General features: G+C 53.9%; 1 protein-coding gene across 5 annotated transcripts; it reads left to right on the forward strand.

Moving 5' to 3' along the window:
- The first annotated feature begins 5,982 nt into the window (after nt 1-5,982).
- On the forward strand, nt 5,983-11,191 carry LOC100489386. 5 transcript variants are annotated; one of them, XM_031904182.1, is made up of 6 exons: nt 5,983-6,158; nt 7,519-7,822; nt 8,450-8,512; nt 8,738-8,881; nt 9,876-10,052; nt 10,718-11,191. In XM_031904182.1, exons 2-6 carry the CDS (start codon nt 7,767-7,769, stop codon nt 10,869-10,871), a joined length of 594 nt encoding a protein of 197 aa, XP_031760042.1. In that variant the 5' UTR covers nt 5,983-6,158; nt 7,519-7,766; the 3' UTR covers nt 10,872-11,191. The 5 variants fall into 5 exon arrangements, with proteins under 5 accessions (XP_031760042.1, XP_031760041.1, XP_031760040.1 ...); XM_031904181.1 differs by having other exon boundaries at nt 7,550-7,822; XM_031904180.1 differs by having other exon boundaries at nt 7,596-7,822.
- Nucleotides 11,192-22,500: the final 11,309 nt, after the last annotated feature.

Here is a 22,500-nt window from a genome sequence, read left to right on the forward strand (position 1 = left end):
CGGCTGTGGGACTGGGGGTTAACTCCGCTGCAGGGGCTGATAGAGAGGGGCGGCTGTGGGACTGGGGTTAATCCCGCTGCAGGGGCTGATAGAGAGGGGCGGCTGTGGGACTGGGGGTTAATCCCGCTGCAGGGGCCGATAGAGAGGGGCGGCTGTGGGACTGGGGTTAATCCCGCTGCAGGGGCTGATTGATAGAGAGGGGCGGCTGTGGGACTGGGGGTTAATCCCGCTGCAGGGGCCGATAGAGAGGGGCGGCTTGTGGGGACTGGGGGTTAATCCCGCTGCAGGGGCTGATTGATAGAGAGGGGCGGCTGTGGGACTGGGGGTTAATCCCGCTGCAGGGGCCGATAGAGAGGGGCGGCTGTGGGACTGGGGTTAATCCCGCTGCAGGGGCTGATAGAGAGGGGGTGTGGGACTGGGGGATAATCCCGCTGCAGGGGCCGATAGAGAGGGGCGGCTGTGGGACTGGGGGTTTAATCCCGCTGCAGGGGCTGATAGAGAGGGGCGGCTGTGGGACTGGGGGTTAATCCGCTGCAGGGGCCGATAGAGAGGGGCGGCTGTGGGACTGGGGGTTAATCCCGCTGCAGGGGCTGATAGAGAGGGGGGGCTGTGGGACTGGGGGTTAATCCCGCTGCAGGAGCTGATAGAGAGGGGCGGCTGTGGGACTAGGGTTAATCCCGCTGCAGGGGCTGATAGAGAGGGGCGGCTGTGGGACTGGGGGTTAATCCCCGTGCAGGAGCTGATAGAGAGGGGCGGCTGTGGGACTGGGGGTTAATCCCGCTGCAGGGGCCTATAGAGAGGGGCGGCTGTGGGACTGGGGGTTAATCCGCTGCAGGGCGATAGAGAGGGGCGGCTGTGGGACTGGGGGTTAATCCCGCTGCAGGGGCGCGATAGAGAGGGGCGGCTGTGGGACTGGGGGTTAATCTGCTGCAGGGGCTAGAGAGGGGGCTGGGGGTTAATCCTGCTGCAGGGGCCTATAGAGAGGGGCGGCTGTGGGACTGGGGGTTAATCCCGCTGCAGGGGCCGATAGGGAGGGGCGGCTGTGGGACTGGGGGTAAATCCCGCTGCAGGGGCTGATAGAGAGGGGCGGCTGTGGGACTGGGGGTTAATCCGTGCAGGGGCTGATAGAGAGGGGCGGCTGTGGGACTGGGGGTTAATCCCGCTGCAGGGGCTGAATAGAGAGGGGCGGCTGTGGGACTGGGGGTTAATCCGCTGCAGGGGCTAATAGAGAGGGGCGGCTGTGGGACTGGGGGTTAATCCCGCTGCAGGGCCTGATAGAGAGGGGCGGCTGTGGGACTGGGGGATAATCCCGCTGCAAACACAGGGGCCGATAGAGAGGGGCGGCTGTGGGACTGGGGGTTAATCCGCTGCAGGGCCGATAGAGAGGGGCGGCTGTGGGACTGGGGGTTAATCCTGCTGCAGGGGCCCGATAGAGAGGGGCGGCTGTGGGACTGGGGGTTAATCCTGCTGCAGGGCTATAGAGAGGGGCGGCTGTGGGACTGGGGGTTAATCCCGCTGCAGGGGCTGATAGAGAGGGGGGCTGTGGGACTGGGGGTTAATCCGCTGCAGGGGCCGATAGAGAGGGGCGGCTGTGGGACTGGGGGTTAATCCCGCTGCAGGGGCTGATAGAGAGGGGGGGCTGTGGGACTGGGGGTTAATCCCGCTGCAGGAGCTGATAGAGAGGGGCGGCTGTGGGACTGGGGGTTAAATCCGCTGCAGGGGCTGATAGAGAGGGGCGGCTGTGGGACTGGGGTATCCGCTGCAGGGGCCGATAGAGAGGGGCGGCTGTGGGAACTGGGGTTAATCCGCTGCAGGGGCTGATAGAGAGGGGCGCTTGTGGACTGGGGGTTAATCCTGCTGCAGGGGCCTATAGAGAGGGGCGGCTGTGGGACTGGGGGTTAATCCCGCTGCAGGGGCTGATAGAGAGGGGCGGCTGTGGGACTGGGTTAATCCCGCGACGGGCCCGATAGAGGGAGGGGCGGCTGTGGGACTGGGGTAATCCCGCTGCAGGGGCCGATAGAGAGGGGCGGCCTGTGGGACTGGGGGTTACCCGCTGCAGGGCCGATAGAGAGGGGCGGCTGTGGGACTGGGGGTTAATCCCGCTGCAGGGGCCGATAGAGAGGGGCGGCTGTGGGACTGGGGGTTAATCCTGCTGCAGGGCCTATAGAGAGGGGCGGCTGTGGGACTGGGGTTAATCCCGCTGCAGGGGCCGGCTGTGGACTGGGGGTTAATCCCGCTGCAGGCTGATAGAGAGGGGCGGCTGTGGGACTGGGGGTTAATCCCGCTGCAGGGGCTGATAGAGAGGGCGGCTCCCGCTGCAGGGGCTGATAGAGAGGGGCGGCTGTGGGACGGGGGTTAATCCCGCTGCAGGGGCCTATAGAGAGGGGCGGCTGTGGGACTGGGGGTTAATCCCGCTGCAGGGGCTGATAGAGAGGGGCGGCTGTGGGACTGGGGGTTAATCCCGCTGCAGGGGGCGATAGAGAGGGGCGGCTGTGGGACTGGGGGTTAATCCCGCTGCAGGGGCCGATAGAGAGGGGCGGCTGTGGGACTGGGGGTTAATCCTGCTGCAGGGGCCGATAGAGAGGGGCGGCTGTGGGACTGGGGGTTAATCCCGCTGCAGGGGCTGATAGAGAGGGGCGGCTGTGGGACTGGGGGTTAATCCCGCTGCAGGGCCGATAGAGAGGGGCGGCTGTGGGACTGGGGGTTAATCCCGCTGCAGGGGCTGATAGAGAGGGGCGGCTGTGGGACTGGGGGTTAATCCTGCTGCAGGGGCTGATAGAGAGGGGCGGCTGTGGGACTGGGGGTTAATCCTGCTGCAGGGGCCTATAGAGAGGGGCGGCTGTGGGACTGGGGGTTAATCCCGCTGCAGGGGCCGATAGAGAGGGGCGGCTGTGGGACTGGGGGTTAATCCTGCTGCAGGGGCTGATAGAGAGGGGCCGGGGCAGCAGTTGATTCAGGGGCTCATAAGGAAGAGCAGCCGTGGGAAACTTGTAGTAATTACTGGAAATGCTGAGTAGGGGACCTTGTGTAGATACTCCACCTTTTAATTAACTTTTAATTATAAGACAATTTGCAATTGGTCTTTATGATTCATTTTCTGTCATTTGTTAAATTAACTTTCCAGTGTGGATTTCAGCCCCTATTTGGTTTGTAGGTCCATTACCCTAGCAACCAGGCAGTGATTTAAAGAAAGGCTGGAACATAAATGGGAGAGGGGCTGGATATAAAGGTAATAATAAGTAACAATAACTCTACACTTCTAGCCCCAGAGAAAAAAGATTTTTGGCTGCTGGGGCCAGTGACCCCCATTTAAAATCTGGAAAGAGGTTGAAGAAAAAAGCAAATAATTTAAAAGCTATAACAACTAAATGAAGACCAACTGAAAAGACGCTAAGAATGTGGCGTTCTATAAAATATTGCAACTTCATTTAAAGGGAAAATACCCGTGTAGGTGATTCCCAGATTTAAATTGTCCCTTCCCTGTGGGACTGTAGAAGGTGGAAATTCTGTAGAATTTCCCCAGGACTGAGGGACACTTGCCCTTTCATTTGCCCAGTGAGTGAAACTAATTTTTTTTTGCCATAATTTGGGCGTTTTCCTTCCAACATGAGGCGATTATTTCTCTGCTTCTAAAAACCAGCAGGTCATGTGACCCCCGCATTGAGGTTTCCTGCCCTTTCCCTAAGGCCTCTGATCCACTGGGCCAGGAGCTGTGTGGGGAGCAATTATGAGTAGCCCCGGGGCCCTGGGGCCAGTTCCAAACAGAGGTCTCAGCAAAGTGCTAAAGGCCTCGCAGTTTATTTTCTGATCAGATTTTAGCCCAGGGGTGTGTTCCCTGGGGCAGAACGACCAACTCGGCACTTTATATACAGTAATAGTAATAACCCTGTTTTCTTGTACCATCAGCCCTTCTGCACCTATGGGTGCTGTATCTTTAGTTTTCTTATCTCTATCCTATTGGCTGACCGGGGGTCTTGCAATCTTTACATCACAGCTGCCTGGGCGAATGGCACCCTTTCCCTTTCCAGGTTATTATTACTCTGTTCGTGCCCAGCCCAGTGGGTGGCGCCTCTGCCTGGCAGCATTGGGGCCCCGGGTTCCACTCCATTCAGGGCCCAGTGTGCAAGGAGTGCGTTTGTTCTTCACATATCTATTTGGAAGACCGGCAGATTTATTAGCCCCAATATGTGTGAAGGGACCTAGATTGTAAGCTTTTCAGGGGTTAATCTGCGGAATATGCTGCCGCAATAAATTGCCATTATGAATTGGGTGCACAATTGAAATGACATTTCCCAGAAGCCCCCTCTCTCCTGCATCTCAGTACCCTTGTCCCTGGGCAGAGAAAAATGCCACTTGATGCTAATGTAATTAATGGGTAGAGAAGTGGGCACCAGCTGTGTGTGCCCAGTAATGCATGGAGGCAGAACTGACTGTAAGGACGCGGCTGGGGAGAAAAGCCCATAATAACTATTGTGTGCCCCCCTCAGTATGTATGGGTTGGTGTATAGAAATAAGTGGGCAGGATTGGCATGGATATAACAAACTGCTGCCCTACTTCATGCCCGCCCAGAGCTGTGTGCCAGCCCCAAGTCCTGAGGGAGATAATGATCCGCTCCAGGCCTTTTTTGAGACTTTATTTCATGTTATTATTTATTGTGAAGTAGCATTTAGGCTTAAAAACAATCCAGGGCAGGATCATTATGTCCCTTATGGGGTTGGCTGAGAGCTTTGCCCACTGCCCCAACCCCCCCCCCCACGCTGCCCTCACTCACACTGGCACTATCACACAGCAGAGAGGCAACACTCACAGCACCAGGAGGAACTGGCCAATATACTAGGGCTGCCATCACCCCTGTGGCCCTACGGGGGCCTTTGATTTCTCATTGGGACCCCATTCTATGCATTGGCAGGGCTCACGGCCCAGGGGACTCATAATTGGGTCCCTGCTAATTAAGTAGTCTGGGGACCTGTGATTACTGATGGTTGGGCTTCCCACCTCACCCATTAAAGGAGACATATTGGATAAATGGGGAATAACCCTAATTTTGTAGGCAATTATGAATAATATACGGGGCTGGTTTCCCTTTGGGCTAAACATTAACCCTATCTGTAACAATGGCCCCTTTATTGGGGCTCCCTATAGATCCTCTCACTTCTCCGTTCAGTGTGAAATTAAGAGTGGGCGTGTCCTAACGGTCCCTGCCAGAAGCACAGTAGGAGGGGGAGAGCCAATCACAGCCCTGCACTCACACAAGCACAGACAGGCTTCAGTTCCCTATCAGGTCCGCCTAGCTGCTGATTGGTTCCTATCCTACAGTGCAGGGGAGGGCCGCCGGCTCCCCAGCTCATCCAGAGAATTCAGCCAGCAGGAAGTGGCACAGATGGGCGGGGCTAGTGGGGTTTTTGTGGAATTTCTCAATAAATCAGTTAGAAACACAACTTTTTTAAGCACAATCCTTCTATATCTAGAGGAGTATAATTCCCTGGTACATTCTTAATTTTTATAGGATGTGTCTCCTTTAATACCGGCCACTTATTGAATTCACATTCTGCGGCTAATTAGCAATTCATTTACACGCATGGCTGCAAATACATTGGTTCAGTCTGCAGAATGCATTTGAATTCCTTGCTAATTAGCGCTGTGGATTGAATATGTGGCCGGTACTAATGGAGTGAGGTGGCCCTGAATCAAACTCTCTAATGGAAACAGATGGAACTATAGTCTCAGGCACTGTTTCTGGAGGGACAGAAAATGCCAGACACCAAATGCCCACTTTGGAGGGCGGTCCTAACCTCCATCTTTGTTCAGGCAGCTATTCATATTGCCTGTGAAGCTCATATTCTCTTTGTGGGGATAATAATGCATAGGAGTCCGTTACGTTTCCCCCCTTTCCCTTTCATTTCTCTTGGTTTAAACAGCACGGCCATAATATCCCAATGAGAGGGAACATTCCGGGCAGGCACTGCCTTAGACACCCCAGGGGTCCTGTGGCACAAAAGAGGCGGAGCTGGAGGAAGAGGCAGGCGCTCCGGGCTGGGGAGGGAGCGCTAGGGCTGCTGGGTAATTTCTCTCTGCCTTTAGCTTTTCTCTGATGGACTGAACTACAACACCCAGAATCCTCCAGCAACTCCGGCGTTGTCCCTGGAACATGGTGCTGGTAATTGTACTTTATGTGGAATTCTTTGATTTATTTCTGTCAGATCCCCAGCACTGAAACCTGTTGGGAATTCTGTTCCATTTCCCTTTCTTTGTCTTTACTTTAACTAATTCCCCCCTTTAGCCCCCCAGCAGCTGCTGATCCCTAGGGGGCAGATCCCACACAGACAGATCCCCCGCAGGGTCCCCTGGTACCAACTCAGTGCCATTACTGCCAGTCTGCCCCTTCCTCACAAGCCTTGTGCCTTTATATGGGGGGCACAGAACCCCTCAGTGACTGCTAATATCCTTATCATTTACAGTAGGGGGTACATTATCCCTTATAATACATGAGTGATACTCAGAGTTCCCTGTATAACTCAGCCTCCAGCCTTGTGCCTTTAAATGGGGGGCACAGAACCCCTCAGTGACTGCTAATATCCTTATCATTTACAGTAGGGGGTACATTATCCCTTATAATACATGAGTGATACTCAGAGTTCCCTGTATAACTCAGCCTGCAGCCTTGTGCCTTTATATGGGCACAGAACCCCTCAGTGACTGCTAATATCCTTATCATTTACAGTAGGGGGTACATTATCCCTTATAATACATGAGTGATACTCAGAGTTCCCTGTATAACTCAGCCTGCAGCCTTGTGCCTTTATATGGGGGGCACAGAACCCCTCAGTGACTGCTAATATCCTTATCATTTACAGTAGGGGGTACATTATCCCTTATAATACATGAGTGATACTCAGAGTTCCCTGTATAACTCAGCCTGCAGCCTTGTGCCTTTATATGGGGGGCACAGAACCCCTCAGTGACTGCTAATATCCTTATCATTTACAGTAGGGGGTACATTATCCTTATAATACATGAGTGATACTCAGAGTTCCCTGTATAACTCAGCCTGCAGCCTTGTGCCTTTATATGGGGGCACAGAACCCCTCAGTGACTGCTAATATCCTTATCATTTACAGTAGGGGGTACATTATCCCTTATAATACATGAGTGATACTCAGAGTTCCCTGTATAACTCAGCCTGCAGCCTTGTGCCTTTATATGGGGGGCACAGAACCCCTCAGTGACTGCTAATATCCTTATCATTTACAGTAGGGGGTACATTATCCCTTATAATACATGAGTGATACTCAGAGTTCCCTGTATAACTCAGCCTGCAGCCTTGTGCCTTTATATGGGGGGCACAGAACCCCTCAGTGACTGCTAATATCCTTATCATTTACAGTAGGGGGTACATTATCCCTTATAATACATGAGTGATACTCGGAGTTCCCTGTATAACTCAGCCTGCAGCCTTGTGCCTTTATATGGGGGGCACAGAACCCCTCAGTGACTGCTAATATCCTTATCATTTACAGTAGGGGGTACAATATCCCTTGTGATTTATAGGAGGAGAGCCCTGATCCCCATCTGACTTCTGTTTCTGGTGCTGCAGGAGGATACATGAATAAGGACCATTAGACCCCACCACACCAGTGAGCGACTCAAAGTCCCACCCTGCCGAGATGGTTGGAGGCGGAGCTTAGGAAGATTGCTGTACTTATGCGCAGTGGGACCCAACCTGCTTTTTCCGTACAGGAATCCCTGGATCCAATCGCAGCTCAGCATGAGACTGACAGGAACCCACAGGCTTCAGCACCGGAGAAAAAGACAGGGGACTGGGTAAGGGGAAAGAACTGGGGAGAAGGTCCTGACTGAGCTGGGGGCGTATGCCACAAGTTTTCCTGTAACACTCATATCCTGTATAAATAACCCCCGCACTGGGGATCTGGGCTCTTACTGTTGGCACTGGGAGCTATAAATTACCCATACTACCATCTAACATTTATTATTAAACCAATAAATGAATTTTTTTTTAAAGTTGTAATAATGTATCTGCGGTGTCCCCACCTTCTGCCTCTCACTGTATATAATGTATCAGTGGGGCCCCCGCCTTCTGCCTCTCACTGTATGTAATGTATCAGCGGTATCCCCACCTTCTGCCTCTCACTGTATATATTGTATCAGCGGTGCCCCGCCTTCAGCCTCTCACTGTATATAATGTATCTGCAGTGTCCCCGCCTTCAGCCTCTCACTGTATATAATGTATCAGCGGTGCCCCCGCCTTCAGCCTCTCACTGGATATAATGTATCAGCGGTGCCCCGCCTTCAGCCTCTCACTGTATATAATGTATCTGCAGTGTTCCCGCCTTCAGCCTCTCACTGTATATAATGTATCAGCGGTGCCCCCACCTTCAGCCTCTCACTGTATATAAAATTTCCCACACATTTCTTTGTTTCCTCTCCCAGGGTCTCGCCCCCCAGCCGTACAGATGCCACAGGCAGCAAGAGGCGAATTGAGGAGGAGGAAGGGTAAGTGTGAGCAATGGGGTATCCCCTGGTGTCCTTGTCTGCAGGAATCAGAGCTTGCAGGCCCTTTCCTTTAAATATGGCTCTTATATTTCATTGGCTGTAATACAGACATGGCTGTCACTTGCCTTAGCCCCTCCCCAGTCTGTATGGGTGACCAATAAACTGTGTGGGCACCAGGCTGGCTCTTTACTTGGATTGGCTACTCATGACTTGTTCTCCCAGCAGAGGTCCAGCCATGAAACTCTTCCTTTCCGAAGATGCCGTGTCTGCCCGGCTCCAGCGCCTCAGCCTGGACAATGACCACAGCTACGGGGCCAACGGCTTCCCCAGAACCTCCAAGGAGCTCGAGCCCCTGTTCGGAGAATTTGGGTGAGTGACTGGTTTACCCAGTGCTACTATAGAGCTCTACACTAGGGGGCACACAACACTAATATGAGTTCTACACTAGGGTCTCCCAGGGCTAATACTAGTCCTACAGTAGGGTCTCCCAGGACTAATACTGGCCCTACAGTAGGGTCTCCCAGGGCTAATACTGGCCCTACAGTAGGGTCTCCCAGTGCTAATACTGGCCCTACAGTAGGGTCTCCCAGGACTAATACTGGCCCTACAGTAGGGTCTCCCAGGGCTAATACTGGTCCTACAGTAGGGTCTCCCAGGGCTAATACTAGTCCTACAGTAGGGTCTCCCAGGACTAATACTGGCCCTACAGTAGGGTCTCCCAGGGCTAATACTGGCCCTACAGTAGGGTCTCCCAGTGCTAATACTGGCCCTACAGTAGGGTCTCCCAGGACTAATACTGGCCCTACAGTAGGGTCTCCCAGGGCTAATACTGGTCCTACAGTAGGGTCTCCCAGGGCTAATACTGGTCCTACAGTAGGGTCTCCCAGGGCTAATACTGGTCCTACAGTAGGGTCCCCCAGTGCTAATACTGGTCTTACAGTAGGGTCTCCCAGGGCTAATACTGGTCCTACAGTAGGGTCTCCCAGTGCTAATACTGGTCCTACAGTAGGGTCTCCCAGGGCTAATACTGGTCCTACAGTAGGGTCTCCCAGGGCTAATACTGGTCCTACAGTAGGGTCTCCCAGGGCTAATACTGGTCCTACAGTAGGGTCTCCCAGGGCTAATACTGGTCCTACAGTAGGGTCTCCCAGGACTAATACTGGCCCTACAGTAGGGTCTCCCAGGGCTAATACTGGTCCTACAGTAGGGTCTCCCAGGGCTAATACCGGTCCTACAGTAGGGTCTGAAGTCCACTCACCTCTGCAAGTCCACTCACCTCTGCAAGTCCACTCACCTCTGCAAGTCCACTCACCTCTGCAAGTCCACTTACCACCCCTGTTTGTGCCCTTGGCATGTCTTGCAGTGAGAATGGGAGGTTGGATGAGACAGAAGAGGAGGAAGAGGAGGATAATGTAGTTGTAGACCCAGGGGAGTTCTCTATGAACCACATCAAGGTCCTCAGTGTTTGCCCCTTGCTAGAAGAAACCCTCCAGCAGCACCGGCCTGGCAGCATCTTGCCCGAGAGAATCCTGCACTCCCTGTGAGTATTCTACCCATCTACTGCCTCCCCTGCTGCACCCACCCCTACAGCCCCCCAACCCTCACTGTTGCACCCACCCCTACAGCCCCCCAACCCTCACTGTTGCACCCACCCCTACAGCCCCCCTACCCTCACTGCTGCACCACCTCCTACAGCCCCCCAACCCTCACTGCTGCACCCGCCCCTACAGCCCCCCAACCCTCACTGCCGCACCCATCCCTACAGCCCCCCAACCCTCACTGCCGCACCCACCCCTACAGCCCCCCAACCCTCACTGCCGCACCCATCCCTACAGCCCCCCAACCCTCACTGCCGCACCCATCCCTACAGCCCCCCAACCCTCACTGCCGCACCCGCCCCTACAGCCCCCCAACCCTCACTGCTGCACCCCTTCCTACAGCCCCCCAACCCTCACTGCTGCACCCACCCCTACTGCCCCCCACCCTCACTGCCGCACCCACCCCTACAGCCCCCCAACCCTCACTGCCGCACCCACCCCTACAGCCCCCCACCTTCCCTACAGCCCCACAACCCTCACAGCTGCACCCACCCCTACAGCCCCCCAACCCTCACTACTGCACCCCTACTCCCTCTACACCTACACAGCGGCTGGGTTGCCATAATGTATAACCTACTGAATAACTGCCGCCCATTAACTCTTTCAGGTCCTCCCCGTGTATGGAGCTTGTTCTATGGTCGCCCCCTTCAGGCCACATCCAGCAGCTCATACGATGCCTGGCTGGGACTCTAGAGCCTCCCCTGCAAGATCTTTCCCCCAATGCGGTTGCTAAGGACCAAGAGGACCAAATGGAACTGTAAGGGAGACACTGGGACGTGTGTGTATCATGGAGTGAGTGGGTGCCAAGGTGCCCGGGTCTGTGTAGGGCAGAGCTCAGGCTAAGGACTGACTTGAGTGGCCTGAAGGTGGCGCCTTTCTCCAAAGGCCAATCAGATGTTTGTGAGTTTGGTGATTGCCGTTGGCAAAGGCTCCACCCACCAAGGAATGGGACTGATTTTTGTACCTTGATTTTATTTATTGCTCAGGCGTCGGCGCACGGGGCCTTCACTGTGGGACGTGCGATACAGTCTGTGGGGGCAGAGAGTCTTGTTCATGGAAATAAATGTTATCCTTACTGACACCCCGCTATAGTGTTCCAGGGGGGTTATCCATGGCAGCCAATCAGCTCTCACCCAAATCTATCACTATATGTGTGAGATACAGATCATTATCCCCAAGTTTTGGGGGTGCAGGAGTATAGAGGGGCCAGTGGGGTCCCTGACTGATGTACAATATATGTGTGAGATACAGATCATTATCCCCACGGTTTGGGGGTGCAGGAGTATAGGGGGGCCAGTGGAGTCCCTGACTGATGTACAATATATGTGTGAGATACAGATCATTATCCCCAAGGTTTGGGGGTGCAGGAGTATAGGGGGGCCAGTGGAGTCCCTGACTGATGTACAATATATGTGTGAGATACAGATCATTATCCCCAAGGTTTGGGGGTGCAGGAGTATAGGGGGGCCAGTGGAGTCCCTGACTGATGTACAATATATGTGTGAGATACAGATCATTATCCCCAAGGTTTGGGGGTGCAGGAGTATAGGGGGGCCAGTGGGGTCCCTGACTGATGTACAATATATGTGTGAGATACAGATCATTATCCCCAAGGTTTGGGGGTGCAGGAGTATAGGGGGGCCAGTGGGGTCCCTGACTGATGTACAATATATGTGTGAGATACAGATCATTATCCCCAAGGTTTGGGGGTGCAGGAGTATAGGGGGGCCAGTGGGGTCCCTGACTGATGTACAATATATGTGTGAGATACAGATCATTATCCCCAAGGTTTGGGGGTGCAGGAGTAAAGGGGGGCCAGTGGGGTCCCTGACTGATGTACAATATATGTGTGAGATACAGATCATTATCCCCAAGGTTTGGGGGTGCAGGAGTATAGAGGGGCCAGTGGAGTCCCTGACTGATGTACAATATGTGTGTGAGATACAGATCATTATCCCCAAGGTTTGGGGGTGCAGGAGTATAGGGGGGCCAGTGGGGTCCCTGACTGATGTACAATATATGTGTGAGATACAGATCATTATCCCCAGGGTTTGGGGGTGCAGGAGTATAGGGGGGCAGTGGGGTCCCTGACTGATGTACAATATATGTGTGAGATACAGATCATTATCCCCAGGGTTTGGGGGTGCAGGAGTATAGAGGGGCCAGTGGGGTCCCTGACTGATGTACAATATATGTGTGAGATACAGATCATTATCCCCAGGGTTTGGGGGTGCAGGAGTATAGGGGGCCAGTGGAGTCCCTGACTGATGTACAATATATGTGTGAGATACAGATCATTATCCCCAAGGTTTGGGGGTGCAGGAGTATAGGGGGGCCAGTGGGGTCCCTGACTGATGTACAATATATGTGTGAGATACAGATCATTATCCCCAAGGTTTGGGGGTGCAGGAGTATAGGGGGCCAGTGGGGTCCCTGACTGATGTACAATATATGTGTGAGATACAGATCATTATCCCCAAGGTTTGGGGTGCAGGAGTATAGAGGGGCCAGTGGAGTCCCTGACTGATGTACAATATGTGTGTGAGATACAGATCATTATCCCCAAGGTTTGGGGTGCAGGAGTATAGGGGGGCCAGTGGGGTCCCTGACTGATGTACAATATATGTGTGAGAAACAGATCATTATCCCCAAGGTTTGGGGGTGCAGGAGTATAGGGGGGCCAGTGGGGTCCCTGACTGATGTACAATATATGTGTGAGATACAGATCATTATCCCCAGGGTTTGGGGGTGCAGGAGTATAGGGGGGCAGTGGGGGTCCCTGACTGATGTACAATATATGTGTGAGATACAGATCATTATCCCCAGGGTTTGGGGGTGCAGGAGTATAGAGGGGCCAGTGGGGTCCCTGACTGATGTACAATATATGTGTGAGATACAGATCATTATCCCCAGGGTTTGGGGGTGCAGGAGTATAGGGGGGCCAGTGGAGTCCCTGACTGATGTACAATATATGTGTGAGATACAGATCATTATCCCCAAGGTTTGGGGGTGCAGGAGTATAGGGGGGCCAGTGGGGTCCCTGACTGATGTACAATATATGTGTGAGATACAGATCATTATCCCCAAGGTTTGGGGGTGCAGGAGTATAGGGGGGCCAGTGGGGTCCCTGACTGATGTACAATATATGTGTGAGATACAGATCATTATCCCCAGGGTTTGGGGGTGCAGGAGTATAGGGGGGCCAGTGGAGTCCCTGACTGATGTACAATATATGTGTGAGATACAGATCATTATCCCCAAGGTTTGGGGGTGCAGGGGTATAGGGGGGCCAGTGGGGGCACAGACCGTATCACATAATGTGTAGTTAGGAAGCACCATGTTGGCACAATGCCCACAATGTAAAGAATAAACTAACCTACGAGCTGCGGGGGGCTCACCCCCTAATGCCCAAGGGCCCCGCTATATTGGGGTGTTACTGGGGCCCCTGGTGCTTAATTCTATCCCAGAGATAAAACTAATAAAGGCAATAAGTGACTCTGCATCACTAAGGATTTATTAGGACAGACAGACAGACAGACATGGGGTGGGCATGGGGCAGTGCCAAGCATCCGGTGCCAGTCCGTTCCCTGCTCCGTATCCGCGCCGGTTCCGTTGTGCAGTTCAGTGGAAGCTGAAACACGAATATTCGGGATTGTTCCTTCTCCTGCACGTAGGGCAGCTGGGGGCTCTGACTCAGCTTGAGCTGTTTGTAGGGGTATTGTAGGAAACCTGGAGCCCCTAGGGGGGTTTGGGCAATATTCATTTCTACTCATCGGTGGGAGCTGCCATGTCGATTCCCAAATGAAGCATTAATTATACCTCCTGTCTGGTGGGGGCACTGGGCTGAGAGTTTGGAGGAGGGGTGGGATAGAGAGTGGGGCAGTTTGGGGGGAGGGGTGGGATACAGAGTGGGGCAGTTTGGGGGGAGGGGTGGGATACAGAGTGGGGCAGTTTGGGGGGAGGGGTAGGATACAGAGTGGGGCAGTTTGGGGGGAGGGGTGGGATACAGAGTGGGGCAGTTTGGGGGGAGGGGTGGGATACAGAGTGGGGCAGTTTGGGGGGAGGGGTGGGATACAGAGTGGGGCAGTTTGGGGGGAGGGGTAGCATAGAGGGTGGGGCAGTTTGGGGGGAGGGGTAGCATAGAGGGTGGGGCAGTTTGGGGGGAGGGGTAGCATACAGAGTGGGGCAGTTTCTGGGAAATACCATGAGGGCAGGGAGGTGGGGGGGCAGTGCAGATGTGGGATGGGGCAGAACATACAGAATGGCAGGGTGTGAGGGGCAGTTATTTGGAGACAACTCTATGGGAACAGCTGGGGGGACCCCGGGGCCACACCGACCCTGGGAAGTTGGGAACTGTTTGCTGGGGGGGGGGTAAAGGAAAAGGAGCAAATCTTTATGGGTTTCATTTTCCAGCTGAAAAAGACAAAAACACACGGCTGAAACATAATCCAATCATGTGACATTGTATCATCCAATCATGTGACATTGTTTCATCCAATCATGTGATGTTGTATTAGAGGGGGAAGCACCTATTGGTTTAAAGGGGAAGGAAAGGTACAAACTCAGTAGGTTTATCAGAAAGCTCTATGTAAATACAGCCATAAGCACTCACAGCTGCACTGAGTCCTCTATCAAAGGAAACACAGGGATTCTTGTCTCCTTTTGTATCACATGTTCCTCTGTGTCAGACTTCCTGTCTCAGAAACATCCTTCAGGGCACGGGCACGAGTCTGCTCAGTTTGCTCCTCTCTCCCTCCCCACTATGCTGTGTACCCAGTTAGAGCTGCAGCAGGAAGCTACTGAGACCAAGCTAAAATGGCAGCTGCTATCTTACACAAACAGAGGGAGCTTCTAGGGCTGTTACTCAGGCAGGTAACGCTTTCTGCAGAATTAATATAGGGATCTAGCTTGTACTATTGTGACTAATCTATTGGCAATAAAATGCAAACATGCCTTTCCTTCTCCTTTAAGCAAGGGGTGGGGCTTCCCATGTCCCAAAGTAAGGGTGAGGTCCAGTGTGTGCCGTGGGACTTAGCATGGGAGGGTCCGGTAGATGTGGGGGCGGGGCTTAGCACTGTGGGGGCGGGGCTCTAATAACCTGGAGATGTGAATGACTCCTCAGACGCAGGATCCTCATCTGAAAAGAAATAAAGATTCACATAAACAGTTTGTATTTTACAGGGGGGAGGGGAGGGGGAGGGGCTTAGTTCTCAGTTACCCACTTTCTTTAGACTCCATAGATTCTGTTGGCAGCTCCAGAACTGGGCCTGGAACAGACAGTAACATGGAAGGTCAGCTGGGGGGTAGGTTACAGGGGTACCGGAGGGGCAGGAGGGGGTAGGTTACAGGGGTACCGGAGGGGCAGGAGGGGGTAGGTTACAGGGGGGCAGGAGGGGGTAGGTTTACAGGGGTACCGGAGGGACAGGAGGGGGTAGGTTACAGGGGTACCGGAGGGGGTAGGTTTACAGGGGTACCGGAGGGGGTAGGTTACAGGGGTACCAGAGGGGGTAGGTTACAGGGGTACCGGAGGGACAGGAGGGGGTAGGTTACAGGGGTACCGGAGGGACAGGAGGGGGTAGATTACAGGAGGGGGTAGGTTACAGGGGTGCCGGAGGGGCAGGAGGGGGTAGGTTACAGGGGTGCCGGAGGGGCAGGAGGGGGTAGGTTACAGGGGTGGCCGGAGGGGCAGGAGGGGGTAGGTTACAGGGGTGCAGGAGGGGGTAGGTTACAGGGGTGCCGGAGGGGCAGGAGGGGGTAGGTTACAGGGTACCTGGAGGGACAGGAGGGGGTAGGTTTACAGGGGTGCGCGGAGGGACAGGAGGGGTAGGTTACAGGGGTACCGGAGGGGCAGGAGGGGTAGGTTACAGGGGTCGGAGGGCGGAGGGGGTTTACAGGAGGGGCAGGAGGGGGTAGGTTAAGAGGGGCAGGAGGGGGTAGTTACAGGGGTGCCGAGGGACAGGAGGGGGTAGGTTACAGGGGTACCGGAGGGAGGAGGGGGTAGGTTACAGGGTGTGCCGGAGGGGCAGGAGGGGGGTAGGTTACAGGGGTGCCGGAGGGGCAGGAGGGGTAGGTACAGGAGGTTACAGGGTACCGAAGGAGGGGGTAGGTTAGACAGGGTACCGGAGGGGCAGGAGGGGGTAGGTTACAGGGTTACAGGGTACTCGGAGGGACAGGAGGGGTAGGTTACAGGGGGGCAGGAGGGGTAGGTTACAGGTACCCAGGCGGAGGGGTAGGTTACAGGGGTAGGGGCAGGAGGGGTAGGTTACAGGGGAGGGGGTAGGTTACAGGGGGCCGGAGGGGGTAGGTTACAGGGGTACGGGGGGCAGTAGGGGGTAGGTTACAGGGGTACCGGAGGGACAGGAGGGGGTAGGTTACAGGGGTACCGGAGGGGCAGGAGGGGGTAGGTTTACAGGGTAGGAGGGGCAAGGGAGGTAGGTTACAGGGGTACCGGGGAGGGGTAGGTTACAGGGGTACCGGAGGGGCAGGAGGGGTAGGTTGGGGTTAGGTTACAGGGGTACCGGAGGGGGCAGTAGGGGGTAGGTTTACAGGGGTACCGGAGGGCACAGGAGGGGGTAGGTTACAGGGGTACCCGGAGGGGCAGGAGGGGGTAGGTTACAGGGGGGCCCAGGAGGGGGGTAGGTTACAGGGGTACCGGAGGGGCAGTAGGAGTAGGTTACAGGGGGTACCGGTGGACAGGAGGGTAGGTTACAGGGGTACCGGGGGGGCAGAGGGGGTAGGTTACAGGGGTACCGGAGGGACAGGAGGGGGTAGGTTACAGGGGTACCGGGTGGATCAGGAGGGGGTAGGTTAGAGGGGTACCGAGGGAAGGAGGGGGTAGGTTACAGGGGTACCGGTGGACAGGAGGGGGTAGGTTTACAGGGGTAGCGCGGTGGGGCAGGGGGGGTAGGTTACAGGGGTACCGGTGGGAATAGGAGGGGTAGGTTTTACAGGTACCGGTGGGGATATGGAGGGGGTAGGTTACAGGGTACCGGTGGGACAATGGAATAGGAGCGGGGTAGGTTACAGGGGTACCGGAGGGACAGAGGGGGTAGGTTACAGGGGTACCCGTGTGGGATAGGAGGGGGGTAGGGTTACAGGGGTACCGGTGGGAACAGGAGGGGGTAGGTTACAGGGGTACCAGGGAAAGGGACAGGAAGGGGTAGGTTACAGGGGTACGCGGAGGGGTAGGTTACAGGGGTACCGTGTGGGGCACGGAGGGGGTAGGTTACAGGGGTACAGGAGGCGGAGGGGTAGGTTAAGGGGTACCAGAAGGGGCAGGAGGGGGTAGGTTACAGGGGTAACCGGAGGGCGCAGTAGGGGGTAGGTTACAGGGGTACCGGAGGACAGGAGGGGGTAGGGTTACAGGGGTACCGGTGGGACAGGAGGGGGTAGGCTATCAGGGGTAACCGGTGAGGACAGAGGGGGTAGGTTAACAGGGGTACCGACCGGAGGGGCAGGGGGGGTAGGTGTACAGGTACCGGAGGGGGGTAGTATACAGGGGTACCGTTTGAGGGGGCAAGGGGGGGAAAGGGCAAGGAAGTTGGTAGGAAATGGAGCTTGATTGGCGCTGACAGGACTCCTTAACCCTGCAAACTCCCAGCCCAGTCCCAATTAACCCTTTCCTCACCTCCCGCCATGACTTCCACATTGGAGCTGTCGCTGTTGTCGCTGTTGGAGGAGTCACTGTTGGAGGCCGCGCTACTCACCGCCCCATTGGTCTGCAGCCTGTGGCCCCCCAGGAAGCTGAGGGTTTGCTCTGTGGGAGACGAGAGAAGCCCATAGGGGCCCCTGGTTACACAGGGTCAGATACAGGTATAACGGGGGGTTCTGATTGGCCCCTTTTGTTCATCTGCTCAGTTAATTAGCGGGCCCCCGGGAGCCAAATCATTAACAAATTAATGTTTTACCTCCCACTGATTAATTGAGGGGGGGGGGGGGTGGGTCAACGCGAAACTCTACAAACTGATAGGGTTTAGGGATAGGGATAGGGATAGGGTTAGGGTTAGGGATACGGGATAGGGTTAAGGCGTAGGGATAGGGATAGGGGTTAGGGTTAGGGATCAGGGAATAGGGTAGGGATAGGGATACGGGATAGGGATAGGGTTAGGTCAGGGAATAGGGATAGGGATAGGTTAGGGTTAGGATAGGGATAGGGATAGGGTTAGGGATAGGTTAGGGTTTAGGCTAGGATAGGGATTCGGGTTAAGGGATAGGGTTAGGCGTCAAGGGATAGGGATAGGGATTAGGGATAGGGTTAGGGTTAGGGTTAGGGTTAGGGTTAGGGTTAGGGTTAGGGTTAGGGATAGGGTTAGGGTAGGGATCGGGTAGGGATAGGGATAGGGATAGGATAGGTTAAGGGTTAGGCGATAGGGTTAGGGAATACGGGTGAGGGATAAGGGGATAGGGAATAAAGGTAGGGTTAGGGATAGGGTTAGGGATCGGGAAGGGTTAGGGATAGGGATAGGGTTAGGATAGGGATAGGGATAGGGTTAGGGTTAGGGTTAGGTTATTTGGTTAGGGTTAGGGTTAGGGATAGGGTTAGGGATAGGTTAGGGGATAGGGGTTAGGGATAGGGATAGGGTAGGGTTATGGGATAAGGGCCAATAGGGTTAGGGTCCAGGGTAGGGATAGGGATAGGGATAGGGATAGGTTAGGGTTCAGGGGATAGGGTTTTAGGGATAGGTTAGGGTTTAGGGTTTAGGGTTAGGATAGGGATAGGGGATAGGGATAGTGGTTTAGGGTTATGGGTTAGGGATAGGGATAGGGATAGGGATAGGGTTAGGGTTAGGGTTTTAGGGATAGGGATAGGGTTAGGGATAGGGGATAGGTTAGGTAGGGCATAGGGTTTAGGAGTCAGGGGATAGGGTTAAGGGTCAGGGGATAGGGATTAGGGATAGGGATAGGGGATAGGGTTTAAGGGTTAGGGATAGGGATAGGTTAGGGATACGGGAATGGGTTAGGGTTAGGGATAGGGTAGGGATAGGGTTAGGGTTAGGGTTTAGGATAGGGATAGTTTAGGGATAGGGGGTTTTTAAGGGCGGAAAAAATAAGGGTTAGGGTAGGGATAGGGGATAGGGTATAGGGTTTAGGGATAGGGATGGGATAGGGTTTAGGGTCAGGGTAGGGATAGGGATAAGGGTTAGGGTCAGGGATAGGGGATAGGGGGATAGGGATAGGGTTCGGGGTTTAGGGATAGGTTAGGGTCAGGGATAGGGATAGGGATAGGGATGGGTTAGGGTTAGGTTGGGATAGAGGTTAGGGATAGAGGTAGGGATTAGGGTTAGGGATAGGGTAGGGATAGGGTTAGGGATAGGGATACTGGGTTTAGGGTCAGGATGGGATTAAGGGATAGGGAAGGCGTCAGGGATAGGGATAGGGATAGGGATAGGTTAGGGTTAGGGATAGGTTAGGGTCAGGATAGGGATAGGGCTAACGGGATAGGGATAGGGTTAGGGTTAGGGATAGGGTTAGGGACTCACGGGACTAGGGTTAGGGTTAGGGATAGGGATAGGATAGGGATAGGGATTAGGGTTAGGGTTAGGGTTAGGGATAGGGATAGGGTTAGGATAAGGGTTAGGGATAGGTTGGGATAGGGATACGGGATACGCAGGGATTAGGGCTAGGGATAGGGGATAGGGATAGGGTTAGGGTCAGGGAATAGGGATAGGGAATAGGGTTTAGGGTTAGGGGTTATGGGATAGGGTTAGGGAATAGGGTTAGGGAATAGGGATAGGGAATAGGTTAGGGATAGGGTAGGGATAGGGGTTAGGGATAGGGTTAGGGATAGGGATAGGGATCGGGGATAGGATAGGGTTAGGGTTTAGGGTTAGGGTTAGGGTTAGGGTAGGGGATAGGGTTAGGGATAGGTTGGGTCAGGGATAGGATAGGGATAGGGATAGGGATAAGGGTTGGGTTAGGGATAGGGATAGGGTCAGGGATAGGGGTTAGGGTCAGGGATAGGGATGGGATAGGTTAGGGTTACGGTTAGGGTTAGGGTTTAGGGTTAGGGATAGGGATTAGGGATAGGTGATGGGTTAGGTTAGGGATAGGGATAGGATAGGATAGGGATAGGGTTAGGTGTTAGGGTTAGGGTTAGGGTTATGGAGGGGATAGGGATAGGAAGGGATAGGGTTAGGGTTTAGGGATAGGGATAGGGTTGGGTAGGGTTAGGGATAGGGTTGGGTTTAGGGATGGGAATAGGGTCAGGGAATAGGGTTAGGGTAGGGATATGGTTTAGGGGTTAGGGTTAGGGTTAGGCTTTAGGGTTAGGGGATAGGGATAGGGATAGGGATAGGGATAAGGGATAGGATTAGGGTTTAAGGGTTAGGGTTAGGGATAGGGATAGGGATAGGGTTAGGGATTAGGGATGGGTTAGGGTTTAGGGATCGGGATAGTGATAAGGGTTAGGGATAGGGGATAGGATAGGGTTAGGGTTCAGGGTTTAGGGATAGGGTTTAGGGATAGGGTTAGGAATGGGAATAGGGATAGGTTAGGGATAAGGGATAAGGGTTAGGGATAGGGATAGGGATAGGGATAGGGATGGGTTAGGGATAGGGAATTAGGGTTAGGGATAGGGATAGGGTTAGGGATAGGGATAGGGATAGGGATAGGGTTAGGGTTAGGGGTTAACGGGATAGGGATAGGGTTAGGGTTAGGGTTAGGGGAATGATAGGGTTTTTAGGGTTTAGGGTTAGGGATAGGGTTAATGGGTTTAGGGTTAGGGATAGGCGATAGGGCGATAAGGGATAGGGTTAGGGATAGGGATAGGATAGGGTTAGGGATAGGGATAGGTTAGGGATAGGGTTAGGGTTAGGGATAGGTTAGGGTATGGGTGTAGGGGATGGGATAGGGATAGGGATAGGGTTAGGGGTTTAGGGTTAGGGGTTAGGGAATAGGCGATAGGGATAGGGAATAAGGGTTTAGGGAATAGGGATAGGGATGGAGGATAGGGTTAGGGTTAGGGATAGGGAATTAGGGATAGGGATAGGGTTCGGGAATAGGGATAGGGTTAGGGTTAGGGTTAGGGATAGGTTAGGGTTAGGGATAGGGATATGGAGGGATAGGGGATAGGGTTAGGGATAGGGATAGGGTTAGGGAATAGGGGATAGGGATGGGTTTAGGGTTTAGGGTTAGGGATAGGGTTTAGGAGTAGGGATTAGGGTTGGGTTAGGTTAGGGATAGGGTTAGGGATAGGGATAGGGATAGGGTTAGGGTTAGGGTTAGGTTAGGGATAGGGTTAGGGATAGGGTTAGGGATAGGGATAGGGTTAGGTTAGGGATAGGGATAGGTTAGGGGTTAGGGATAGGTTAGGGATAGGTTAGGGATAGGGATAGGGTTAGGGATAGGGATAGGGATTATGGGTTAGGGTTAGGGTTAGGGTTAGGGATAGGGTTAGGGCTAGGGGATAGGGTTATAAGGGATAGGGTTAGGGCTAGGGATAGGGTTAGGGTTAGGGATAAGGGTTAGGGATAGGGTTTAGGGAGGTAGGGTTAGGGATAGTGGATAGGGTTAGGGTTAGGGATAGGGTTAGGGATAGGGTTAGGGATAGGTTAGGGTTTAGGGGATAGGGTTAGGGATAGGGATAGGGCATAGGGCGTTTAGGGATAGGGTTAGGGATAGGGATAGGGATAGGGTTAGGGATAGGGTTAGGGATAGGGATAGGGATAGGGTTAGGGTTAGGGATAGGAATAGGGATAGGGATAGGGATAGGGTTAGGGTTAGGGATAGGGTTAGGGATAGGGTTAGGGATAGGGATAGGGATAGGGATAGGGATAGGGATAGGGATAGGGTTAGGGTTAGGGATAGGGTTAGGGATAGGGATAGGGATAGGGTTAGGGTTAGGGATAGGGTTAGGGATAGGTAGGGATAGGGATAGGGTTAGGGTTAGGGATAGGGTTAGGGATAGGGATAGGGATAGGGATAGGGTTTAGGGTTAGGGATAGGGTTAGGGATAGGGATAGGGTTAGGGTTAGGGATAGGGTTAGGGTTAGGGATAGGGTTAGGGATAGGGTTAGGGATAGGGATAGGGTTAGGGATAGGGTTAGGGATAGGGTTAGGGATAGGGATAGGGTTAGGGTTAGGTAGGCGATAGGGATAGGGATAGGGATAAGGGTTAGGGTTAGGGATAGGGTTAGGGATAGGGATAGGGATAGGGATAGGGATAGGGTTAGGGATAGGGATAGGGATAGGGTTAGGGATAGGGATAGGGATAGGGTTAGGGATAGGGATAGGGTTAGGGTTAGGGTTAGGGTTAGGGATAGGGAAAGGGTTAGGGTTAGGGTTAGGGTTAGGGTTAGGGTTAGGGTTAGGGAAAGGGTTAGGGATAGGGTTTAGGGATAGGGATAGGATAGGGATAGGATAGGGTTAGGGTTAGGGTTAGGGTTAGGGATA

This window comes from Xenopus tropicalis, chromosome 6, assembly GCF_000004195.4.
Source record: "Xenopus tropicalis strain Nigerian chromosome 6, UCB_Xtro_10.0, whole genome shotgun sequence".
Lineage (NCBI taxonomy): Eukaryota > Metazoa > Chordata > Amphibia > Anura > Pipidae > Xenopus > Xenopus tropicalis.